Raw genomic sequence first — 12,975 nt, 5'->3', positions numbered from 1 at the left:
AGGAAATCTTACCCTGCTGGCACAAGGAGTTCCTGCAAGATGTACAGGCGTTGAGATGGTGGCTGCTGTGAGGACTTCTTGTTTGGTACTGCGAGGACTTCTTGTTTGCTACTGTGAACACACCTTTTCCTGTAGGTGCTTCTATACGGGGAAAAAACAGCTTGCTTATAGTCAAGGTATTGAAGATGCAGTTTCTGATAGCAAAATGGTGTTTCTCTGATAGTGGTAACTACCTTAGAAGTGCTGGCTTAGAAATTCTTGTACCCCAGAAACTCAGGGGCTCAGATTTAGAAGTCTGAGTCCCACAAAACTATGTTTGGTGAATGTCAGTGCTAAAGTCCAAATCTGGGTGCTAAGACAAGACCTCTCAGCAGCTGCCCATGCACAACAATCATGTTCACCCAGGCTTTCACTGTATTGGAAGAAGTTACTATAAAAATGCCTTATTTTACTTAAAAAAAAAAAGTCAAAAAGTCTTGATACCCAGTTAAATAGAAAGCACTGTGTGAAATTCATCCTATGCAAAGACCTCAGTGCGCCTGCACACAAAATTTAAGATGCAGTTCAGCAACTGAATTCAGCAACAGACAACCTAGTGATTTAAGGGGCCCTCTGGATACTAACAGAATATAAATCAATTACAGCAGTATCGTCCACACTTTTCCCCTCTCACATCCAACATGATGCTTAGAAATCAAGCTGTGCCATCTCCATCTAGGGGATGTTTTCCTTTCACTGGCATGGGAACATGGTGACATCATGTCAACATGTATGTTATCTTCACTGAGGTCAGTATCACCACCAGTGATTAAAACAGGTGTGAAATATTCTGAATCAACACAAGTTTGGAAGCCAGAATATTTCATTTTACCTTGTGAACAATATAATTCAAACTGACAATCTTTCAGGATTTAGTTTGGTACAAAACTGTGGCCTTTAAGAAATGCGTTGGCATTAAGATGAATGCTGTCTTAACCAATACTTAGCAGGAACTTGATATCCTTTTGGGGCACTTACTGTTACCTATTGTTCCCATAACATTATCTAATACTTTAGCACAGAGGCCAAGATTTCCAGGAGGAATTTAGTACTTGCCAGGATCCACACTGAGACACTTCGGAGAGGCCTGCAGGGAATTTTTGCTTTGCTCTTTCTGGAAGTCACATCCTTCAACTGGAAACCTACAAATCAAAGAGCTCCAAATTGTCAGATGCTTTTCAAAACCTTGTCACAAACAGTCAATACAATGACTGAATAAAGAAAAGGAAAAAAAATTATAAGGAATATTAGAGATCAGGAAAAATTAAGAAGCTTCTCTATTTGCCCATTACAAATATTACTTGTTGATAAGTACTGTGTTTTGCAATTCCATTACAAATTGCAGTACCTCAGAATGATTTATCACTGAAAACAAATGTCGCTTGCCTCACCTGCAAGCACAGCAAGGCAGAACTGGGGAAAAAATCCGTTTCCTGGCCCCCAGCCCAGTGCTCGGCCTGTGAAACCAAGTAGGTTGTCAGCTTTCTCAACACAGGGTATTTCCGAAGACCAGAATTCGAATAACAGTTCTAGAACCATCTTATCCTTCCCAGCCTCTCCATACGACTGTAATTGTCCTGCCCTGTCCCTGGAACAATCACAGTATTTACTGAAAGTACAATGTTTACATATATAGTGTGTGTTAAAGTCAAGCAACCTTGGTTACTAATCCTGCCTTCCTGATTCTTGCTCTTTCTCCTCCTCTACACAGTTGCCTGCTGGAGTTGTGTCTAAATTCCTTCTGAAACCACTTAGTAGTGATCAGGTGAAAGGATGCAACATACTAGCTTAAATCTCTTCCAAATACCTTTGAAACTGTTGCTTGCCTATACAAGTATCTCCTCTGAAACAGATGGGGTTTTCAATTTAGTTCCAATACTTACAGTTTAGGACTTTCTGGTTTGGTATATGAATTATCCCATTCTGAAGGAAAGAAAAAAGAGAATTTGAAGAGGATTTGTAAGTCTGTTAACATGTCTGTTCTGCTATAGTGGAAAGCATAGAGGTAAAAAGTAAATTTACAACCTGTTCAGCACTTAATATATCAGTGCTTTTGTAAAAACACATTATATTTGCCTCATTTTGCCAAGCACTGCTGTAACCTTGACATTCACTGGAAGATTATAGGTACAGACAGAAACTTCCTGATTAGATGGTTCATTAGCAGCAAGGTACAGAATACTAATAGCAAATTTTCATCTGCATTGACAAGGCCTGACCTAGCATTCATCTGACAGTGGAATTGCTTCCCTGGTGATATCAACCACACACAATACGGTAAAAACATGTTATTTCACAAAAATTCATCAAAGATGAGGATAAGTGAATCACATGCTATTGAGTTCTGCAGGTCCCAGGGGAATCCTGTTTTGCCTAAGTGTAAAATACTCAGGAGAGACTTCATATTAAAAACCAAACAGCTTAAACTCCTTGACAGAAATGAAATAATTTGAACAGTGTGTACCTTAACTAGTACCTGACCACGAGGAAGTACAAGGTGCTAGCAAACACTGCTTGAAATTCAGGTGGCTGAAAATACAGTTGGAAGCAGAGGCTGGGTTATCACTCACACCATTTCTATCACGTCCAAAATTAGATATATCTGAGTGAATCAACTTGACATTTCTGTAATCGCTGGTTAAATTCATATTTTAGGTTAGCAGGTAGAAAACCCTCATTACTTAGCAAGAAAATGGCTACATGGAGAAGCAGTAAAGTAGTCATAATTTCAAAGAGTGTATTACATTTAAGGAAGCAATAGGCTTGGCAGATTTTGCAAAATATTTTTACATTTTCATATACAGCCCTTCAGTTTCATAAAACCATTTATAATCTGCAAATTGGCAGAATTGGAAGCTCGTGCTCTACTGGGTCTTCTGGAAGAAAATGTTCTGCTTTGAAGTGCTACTCAGGCTAAGGAAGGAATAAAAAGAGCAAAGCAAGAATTCAAGGGGAAAAAATATTTGAACACCCTAATAACAAAGAAAAAGAAGCTCCAAAGTAATATTTGCAGACTAACATAAGTAGCTAAATATAATCATAAAACCTTACTTGTGGAAAAGCATGGACCAAGGGAATTTCCAATTGTCTCTTGTAGGCACTTTGCAAGTGTTGTGAGAAATCAATGCACATAGTTGTTCTTGTTGCAAGGTGCCTAATTAAAATACAAATAGATCTATAGCAGTCTTGTTAAGGAGGTAAACAACTTCCTGTTACAATACAACGCTCTATCCACAGCACTGTTTAGCCAGCCTATATTCACATTGGTTTGTCTGTTGTCCGTTGGTTTGTCCATTCATATTTACCCAAAGAGCTACAAGCTAAAAAACATATGCTATCTATGAGCTGTTTCATAAAGAGGGTACAGACACCATAAACAGGAAGATGATCTGGTCAGGTCCATTGTTTCAGCAAAGTCCATCGTCTTGAGTTTTCAATAAATACTTAAGAATGTATTTTAATGCCCAAAACATAATGTCAGACCTGAGTGACTTCATGCTCTCGTGCTCCATAGTTTTTCATAAAATGAAATTCTCCCAATGGTGAACAATGGCACACATCTATGATGAAATTCAGCAAGAATTTAAGAGCAGATATAAACAAGGAGCACTGCTGAATGCTAGCAACAAAAGCCAAAGACCCTAGGAAAACACAAGCACCGTTTTATAAAGCAGAAGCTTTCTGCATTAGGTATACAAAACTGCAGACTGAGCTAATGTAGGCTGGAGCTTTTGCAGAAAATCTAATGCTATATTCAGAGAATCACAGGATCATATGGGTGGGAAGGGACCTCCAGAGGTCTCTAGTCCAATCACCTGCTCAAAGCAGGTCCAGTTTGAGCAGGTTGCCCAGGACCTTGTCCAGCTGAATTTTGCATATCCAAAACCTCTTTAGGCAATATTATCTTTAGCTCAGTCACTCTTCCACTCTTGCATGAAATCACCCACCTGCTCCTGACTAATTACCAGTGGTTTATTTGCTAGTGAACAAAAAGGATTTAATAAAGGCTTCAGGTTAGTCAGCAACAAGCACGTTGTAAACTCACATCTTCTACTCTCAAGGGAATTTTACACTTTAGATGAATTATTTAATTATCCTAATTTCCGTTCATTTTATAGTTTAGATTAAAACTACCGTAACATTTTACAGGCTGGAAAAGAAAGAGCAGTTACTTAAGAAAATCACCTATAATTGAATTTGACCTAGAAGGCACAGGGTGGCATCAATAAAAATTGCACTTTAAATTGGAGCAACATCGAACAATCAGAAAACAACATGCCAAGCAGTGAGGGGCAGAAGATGCACAATTAATTAGTACTGCTGTCATCTGAAAGTTGAAAACCATGCGTGTATCAGGCAACAAAAGATGTTAGATAATGAAGTTTGTTGGCCAGAGCTGCAGTAAAATATTTTAGAAGACGTGACACTTACTAGTATAGTCTGATACCACACCACAGCCTAATTATTGCAAAGAAGCAATCAGAATGGAAAAGGGCAGCACTTAAGTGAAAGAAAATTGCAACACAAACCCTTTTCCCTGAGAAAATGGCATAACCTCTGACTTATATGACTGCAGAATCTCATCAAACTACGCTGTACTGAGAAATTATGGAAATTACATTTAGATGTTATGTTTCACTGTGTACAAATGAAGTTCATGAAGGACCAGCGCTGCAAAAATTTGAACCCTCTCCTGTAGGCAACTGCAAGGAACTAGGGCAGTGATAAGTTAATTTAGTTTGCTCCCCATTAAATTCTGGGATATGAATAGCTCATGAAGAAGAAGAAACTTTTGAAACAGGCATTGAGAAATGCAGAGCTAAGTTTCAAACAGGGTGAAAAAGCAGCTGTTTTGGCTATCCTGAAACCAATTACATTTTAATAACTTTCAAAAGACCTAGGATTTGTTCATACACTTGCTATATGGCTTGGAATAACCACAGAGTTACTTGGCAGATTATTTAATTCAAATGTCAACACATGCATTTACACACTATAGGTATGTTCTCAGATCAGTGGCATATCTTCATGTCTGAGGACTGATAAGTTTGCTTAGAGCACAGATTTTTATATATACTTGTGTAACTATCAATCTATGATTGATTCTATATTTTTCTATGATTGATTCTAACTTTCAGAAAAATATCCAGGTTTGATAGATGTGACTACTTCCTTGCAGTGCTTACCATATATTCCTCATAGTTGAAAACTTCATCTTTTCTTATCATGAATTTTGGCTCTATTTCTGAATAGCCAAAGGTTTTCTTTTTTTTAAATTGACTGGTATATTGAATCTGTAGGTCTTCAGACCAAATATATTCTAACAATTGTTGGAAGTATCCCTTCTTCCTTAAACTTCTAGATTAGTACACAGTGTTTCCTTAGTAAAGATGAAATTAATTTAATCAGCAGTTATAACCACCCTAAGACAACATATCAAATTCCTGTTAATGGAGACTAATTCCACAAAAGCAATTTAAAAATTGTTCAAAATTATAATGGAAAATGTTGTTCTTCTAAGTAAGTTATATAGTAACACACTTAAATAATAATGCACTTAAAGCAGGCAATCAGCACTGACCTCAGCTGCATAATTTAGCCCAACAGAAGAATTCCCAGACGGCAGAATAGTATTTTCATGTTGTAATGCTTACATATTTTACTAGATAATTTCAAACAGAAACTAAATAGACAGATGGCAAGGAGAGGAAAACATCCAAACAACTATAAATGTACATATAAAACAAAGCTGATTACTAAAAGAGAAAGAGCTGAAAAACACAATTAGCCATTTAATTATATTTAACTTTATAGTTATCTAACTACTTTCCGCTAGGAACCCAGTTCATCATCCTATTCATAACTCATGACATTTGAGCGGGAAATCCAGGCTGGGTTGCCATCGGAGAGACCAGGGGTCTTTGAAGCCCCCTGAAGAATGGCACGTGGAGCAAGGGGGCTCAGAGGAGCTGGAGGCTCCCGGGTCAGGGCTCAGGCTGTGGGAGGGTGGAGGCCTCCCGAGAGCTGCCGGTGCCAGGAGAAGCAAAAGAGGGTCTGAAAAGATGTGCCACAAGGTTAGCGGTGGGCGAGTGCAGTTGCACACCAATGAAGTGGGAAAGAAGGAAGGGCCTTGCAGCAGGAGAAATTTTAAATTATTCAGTGCACTGAGCTGAACCAGTAGGTGTGAAGTACCTACCCATTATAAACAACTTTCTTGAATTCATGTTGGCATCAACAGTCTGCTCCCTATTCACCTGAGGCCTTAAGCATATGCTTGATTTTAAGTCTGTGCTTAGTTCAGTTAAGTGTACATATCAAGTTAAATGCATTATCAAAGGCTTCCTAAACTGGGGACCAAGATTCTACTGAATCAAGAAGGACAAAAGACAGTACCAAATTTATTAATTATTAGGTGTTTTACAGTAGTATAACATAGCAATGGCCAAGCAGATTTTTCAGGGTTGGTCCTGGGCTTGGGAACACCTGGTCTCTGCACTGCGGCAAGGAGGGTGAGCGGGAAGCGCTGAGGGCCAAGGGCCAGAAAGGCTGGTAGAAGTGAAGATGGTGGAAAGGGGAAATCCACTGCCAAAAAGGCAGCTTATCTCTTTCTTGGCCTCAGAGCCTGAAAGATACTACAGCAATCATTGTTATGGTATAGTTTACCCATAGTAAACACACATACTTAACAGTGCCTGGGTTTGTAAGGTGCCAAAAGGCCAAAGTTTGTACTGGGATGGTAGTATCTGAACATGGCTGCTGGGCCTGTCACTGCCTTCCTTCCCTTCCCCTCCTGCTAGACCAGGCCAAGGCTTTAATATCTGTGAACACAGACGTAATCAACAGATGAAGCATTGGACACAGAGACAACTTTGGGCAGAAACAGGGTGTTGCCTGTGCCATGCAGCAGTGAAGAGCCACAGTGCTGCACTGCCGTGGCAGCTGGGGAAGGCTCCTTTGAGTACAGGCAGACTCGCTGCACTTGGCACCAGCCACAGTTGTCTAAGGCCAACTCCGGCTTGGAAGAAATGTCCCTGTCCCCATCCCCTTCTCTTATCAATCTTGCTATGTCATCTCCTGAATCTGTAAGTGACAGGTCCCTCTATGAGCAGTTCAAAATTACAACACAGTCCGATGAAGCTCAAAGGACCTGTGCCAGCTCCCAATTATTATGCTCCTTTTAGTGATAGCAAAAGTAAATAAATCCAGTGTAAACAAAAAACCAAAAGATTGTGGAAGAGAACCTGCTAATATCAAACTATAAAATAAGAGTGGGAATGGGGATGCTTCATGTTTTTACTTCATGTGCTAATGAGGTAAGATACAGGAAAAAAAATACAGAAAACAAAGTGTTTATTAGCTGACTTGCATTTTTATGCAAGAAAGCACAAAGTGTTTATACTGTGAATCAGAAGGAATGTGATGTAATGGAGGTTTATTAGAAGATAATGAGTGATATATTTTGAAAGATTACAAGAGTGCTGTGCCTTATCTGCTGTGCGGTGTCAGCCAGGCACAGTGCACCGTTCACAACACAGTTCTGCAGCAGAAAGCTGGGGAAAGACTCCAGTCCAGCTCGCAGACAAATCTGCACCAGGTTTGAAAAATCACTCGGACCTGCCAAAGTAAAACCTTAACAAGCACAACTGCCTTTTGAATCAAAGTCTGTAGGTTTGCAGTGAACAGGCTGATGAGGGGCACAGGCAAAGATGGCTTGTAGGGGACTGTATGCCTTGGGTATTACCTTAGTTTCAGAGATGAGGAGCAAGCAGTGAGCATCAGCACCAGCCCTTTGGACAACAGACAACAAGGCGGAGGATGTCCTATCAAGATGAATATGGCTCATTCAAGAATTAACTCTCTGCTCATCTTCTACCTCAGTTTTTTGCTGCTCATCCATTTAAAAAGTAAGATTTGCTCTTTTTGTTATTGTTCTGACGTGTCCTCTGGGTAGATGGCTAGACGTGCACTTCTAGCAGGAAGCTTGTGTTGTCAGAAGGCTTTAAAAATTTGATGCAGATGCCAAAAAGATTTGGTCCATGAAACTAAGTTTTATGAACTCATTGCATGATAGCTTTCCTGATCATCATGCTTAAACTTTTTTTTTTAATGAAGAATGAAAGCATTTTTAATACATTGCTTCACATATTGAAAGTACAGTAATAAAATGTTCTGTTAAAACTGTACCTATACTTTAAAGTCTGCACTTTGATACCATTCATCTAGTAAATTTAAACATATCTGATTAAAATTTAGACTAATTTATCCTTTGCTACAGCTGTCATGTTGTGTATTTTAGTAGCACCCATTGCCTTTTTATATAAGCTTTTCTAATTACAACCTCTAGACAAAGCAGTTGTTTAATAACTGTGATATATTTGGTGTTCTAAATATCTCCGTATATGAGGGAGTATAAAAGTCCACCTATTTTTATAGAGAAAATATTCTCGGCAAACTTCCACATAAACAGAAGTATGCAAGATATTGGAAGTCACAATGGGTTTCCTTGATAATTTTATCAGATGGTTGGGAGTAAATACAAGCCAAGGAAGCTAAATGGCCTCAGCTGGTGAGGCTGATATATGTTTATGAAAAGCAGTAGCTCTTGAATATGTTTAAAATGAAGACAGGCAGGATGTGTGTCTGTCTGAGGAGGCTGTTTGATTTCCGTCTGTTGAACGTGAATCGCAGTAAGACAAAGCTTTGAGCAGCTGCCATTAAACAAGAAGACTTGGCATTAGCGTACAGTGTTGTGTAATCTGGGTCACCTTCTGTTGCTGCATCACTCAAATTGTTACTTGGACAGTTTACAGCCCAACATAAATTAAAGGCTGAAAAGCAAACAGATGCAGTTGGATCAACCAGCACTGAAAAAAAACCAAACACTTTAAGATATAGGACAAAATACAGAACGTCATAGAAACATTGTTTTATCCTCATAGTTTTCTTCCTTGGGGATGTAATGATGTGAATCAGGGAAGCCAAAATGTTCTTTCTAAATTAACTCATAACAGGACATATCCTGAAAAAAGAGAATGGATCTTCCACTTTTAAAAAGCAGTTTAAAGTCTGTGTACTGTAGGATGAACAACCAGAAAGTCTGAGACAGAGTCTGCTATCTAATTAAGAGAGAGTAACAGGAATGGTGTTAGTTAAGAAAATTTCATTTTTATATGAGGCAGGCAAATTAGAACAAAATATAAAAGCTTTGGGAAAGGGAATAAAATGTTAAGTGCTTATACAATTAAAAGGGTCACATTAAAAAAATCACGCACAAAGAAAACATTGCTAAAATGTAAACAAGAAAAAAGCCCCACAAGAGTCAGTTAAAAAAGAAGATAAACACAAGTTTTGGCTTTGACCTTGCGTGAGCTCTGCTCAATGCAGGATGCCAAAGGAGGGAAAAGTAGTTGTACATCATTTTGTGCCTTTTCCTTAGCACAGTTGCCTGGGAAGACATTTCAGATGTGGCATGAATTTTCTCTGGGTTATGGCCATATGGCCAGTCTCAAGCAAGAGGCTTTTCAGTCTTGGAGGACTCTCCTTCTCAGGTAGCTTTGTCGCTGTTGCAAACTGATGTGATACAAATTGATATACCAGGATGGAGCAGCTACAGCGGCAGCCAGAATCAGGCTCAGGACCATATCTGTATCTATTGATGCAGTGTATTTAATGATCTTGATAGGTATTTTCTCTCAAGAAAGTTTGTACGCCATTTGAAACTGCTAACAATTTCTGTTAATAAAAACATAACTGTGAACAGATAAAACAGAAGTAGAAGCAGAAGAATTGACTGCAATTACTTCCTTACCTAAAAATTAAAGCTGAGAAAGACCAAGATAGAAAAGCTGAGGGTCAAACAGAACAGAAATGACTTCTGATATTTTAAAAAGTTATATCAGCCATTATATTTTTAAAAACAGTTTACTGGACTTGTCTTCGCCCAAAGGATTCTAGTCTTAGGTCTTGCTTAAAGTCTTCCTTACAATTATTTATGCTAAACAACTTGGGAAATAAACAGTATTTAGAAGCCAAGCCTTCCTAAAAATATACCCCCATATAACTTTTTTCAGCTTATCCATTTTCCTTAGGTGAACAGTGCTGATAAAAAAAGAACAGGTATAGTTCCATCCCTGCAAAGTTACATTTCCAAAACGATTGTGGGCTTAGTGCTCTCTTGGCACAGAAAAAAGGGAGCCTGTTGGAGAGCCCTTGATGCCTCTTTGTTTATACACTGGCCTGCCTTGGGGCAAGAGCATCCATCAGGTTGCTCTGATGTTTGCTGCTGTCACATCCTTGAGGCGAAGGTATGCTGCTGGTGAAGGTGTGGAGGCTACACCCACCCAGGGGCAGGATTCCTCTTCTGGCAGGCAACGTTTATCCTAGTTCACATTCTGTCTTCTTGACATGACTACAGAGATCATCACCACAACTATGCTACAACACAGCAAGCCTGTGGAAAGATGTGGGCAAATTGTTAGAATCTAGCCCCAAACTCATGTGTTTGTTACACATCTTTTGGGGCTCTGCAAAACACATTCCACAGGCTGTTTCCTTCCCACACTGGCTTACCGATGGAGCTATGAATCAGTTAAAAGAAAACTGTACCTTCTTTTCTTAATTATCCTGTACCTCTTTCTCTGTTGGAAATTTCTGTTTTGCTGACACTGGTAGATTTTATTGTATTGGGGCAAAATTAAATCAGATAAAATAAACTAGTTATCTTTCCATTGCCAGTCATTACTTTATATACCAAAGAATTTCTCCAACCCATAGGTGCTTAAGTCTTACAGGTATAATAACTTGTATGTAGTCGTATATATCTTTTTTATAATTACCCGCATTTTTTTTTTATACAGTCTCCAAAACACAAAACATGAAGATGTCAGACTACACAGAACCAATTATTTTTTTCTAGGGACTCTCTATAAACAGAGAGGGTTTGAGGCTTTTTCTAAAATTGCAGTCATATGAGACCCTACCAGTGAAGTAGTCTTCCCCATTCCCTTAATGTGAAGATAGTGGTACAGATTTGCAAATTCATTTATGTGTTGTGCCCATGGTTATGAGTATTGTATGAAAGCCCTCAATACAAGTTGGTTTTATATAGTGTTTTGTGAACATAATTTGTTTCCACAAATTATACCAAATGAACTACTTACATAAGATTAATCTGGGGGGCATCCAGAGATGGTCAGCTCTGTATGAGGAGGGACCATGAATCATTACATACAATAGTTGACAGGAAGCATGTCCCAAATCCAGAATGTTGATAACTAATTGCTGCCATATTATTGCTTAACAGGAATTGCCAGCATATAATTCTGGGCAGCGAGTTGCTTAAGAAACAGAGGAAGAGAAATTATGAGAAATACAGGTATATTTAGGCATCGATTTTGGAAGTGATTCTGTCTAGGATCAAGTGCAAGTTCAGAATCTTTTATCTTAATCCAACATTCAACAACTCTTTTTTTTTTTTTTTTTTTTTTTTTAAACAAGCTTTACAATGGATTATCTGTCACTAATGCAGAATTATCTTTTTTTCCGTTTGGCAAAAATACAGTAAAAATATTTTAATTTCGAAACTATTTTTCTCCATTTTAATTACTTCAAGCTATGACCTTTCAGCAGAGCTGAAAAAATTACTATTTACTTCATAATAATTCCCCCAAGTGTTCATAAATTAAGAATGGAATTTAATTTGGGATTGCTGTTAATGTGAGCAAAACATCTGAGCTTTACTTGCACCCCTTTTCTGCCCCTCTGATATGTTGGCACTATGCAATTTTTCCCCATGGACAAGATCTTTTAATTTCCCGCAACTATTCCCATTACTCACGCAACTTCTAATTACTGCTTAATTACTGTGTTAGGAATAAAGCTCTGCTTATAAAGAGATTTGTGGTTTTGCTCATACTGCTCATCCCTCATGCACATGCAGATGATGCAAGTAGCTTTCCAGCAAAGTATTGTTAGGATGCACATTTGATGAGTTCATAGCAGATTTGGTACTTCAGCTGATCCTCATTAGCCTGTTGTGGAGCACGGTGCGTGTCAGAGCTGCATCAGCAACGTCTGAGCACAAGCACCAGGAGCCCTACAGCTTTTCCTCTGTCCTAGCTGTCATATGTTGCATCTATATCATATAAAAAATGAAATATCTTTCAGATGTTTGCCATCGTGAGTTTAAACCAACAGCTTCTTTACCCAATTGTAAGGGTGATGTTTTTTTTTTTTCCTTTTCATTTATATATCTTATTATGGATAACATCTCCATCTCTGGAATCAAACAAAATCCTAAATGTAAAGTAGCAACCCTATAATTTTTGAACAAGGACGTAACTTCTGATAGATGGATCCATTTGCATAAAAGTGACATTAAAAACATCCCAACCACACCTGTATTCAAGCCTTTCAATTCAAATTCTTACAAGGCATCCTTAAGGTGCTACACCTACCATTCCAATAACAGAGCAAGACTACCATGTTACAGACTACCTCTGTGCTGTGTGCTTTGTAAAATGGGAACTATCAACATTGAGAACCTCTGGATGTTAAACATTTCCCCACATCCTGTAGTAGTCACCCAGAAATCACAATGCAAGAAATGCGTATCTTTGAAAATCTAGCCCTCAAATGACATTTATTTTGGCAATACAGTATAACACACTGAATGAATAAGGAATAGAAAGGGAATTCTGGAGCAGGAACACTGATCAAACTGTATGAGCGGGTGTTTTTTGTGACTAATGACCTATTAGGAAAGAGTCTAATGGGAAAGAAGGAAGGTTGGGCAAAAGGGCATTTATCACTCATGCTCAACTAGCTGCACAGACCTCGCACACGGTCTTGAAACACTGATATGTTGTGCAGCATCAGTGATAATTTACTGGAGAAACCAATGTTGGAATGCTAAAGCCTGTCATACAAGCAGAGGAC

The 12,975-nt window shown here is 38.6% G+C and overlaps 1 protein-coding gene across 1 annotated transcript in view; it reads left to right on the top strand.

Annotated features, from left to right (window-relative positions):
- Positions 1–7,855: 7,855 nt before the first annotated feature.
- CRB1 (crumbs cell polarity complex component 1) overlaps positions 7,856–12,975 on the top strand; it is a gene marked incomplete at its 3' end in the record, with an annotated part of 108,176 nt that continues 103,056 nt past the window's right edge. The window contains exon 1 of the mRNA XM_082314728.1: positions 7,856–7,943. Coding sequence (XP_082170854.1) covers positions 7,868–7,943 — 76 coding nt within the window. The 5' untranslated portion in view covers positions 7,856–7,867. The remainder of the gene's footprint in view (positions 7,944–12,975) is intronic.

The sequence above is a fragment of the Platalea leucorodia genome (genome assembly GCF_965183815.1).
Source record: "Platalea leucorodia genome assembly, chromosome: 5".
Classification (NCBI taxonomy): Eukaryota; Metazoa; Chordata; class Aves; order Pelecaniformes; family Threskiornithidae; genus Platalea; species Platalea leucorodia.
The sequence above is the reverse complement of the archived record's forward strand: the minus strand, read 5'-3'. Positions and strand labels throughout refer to the sequence as shown.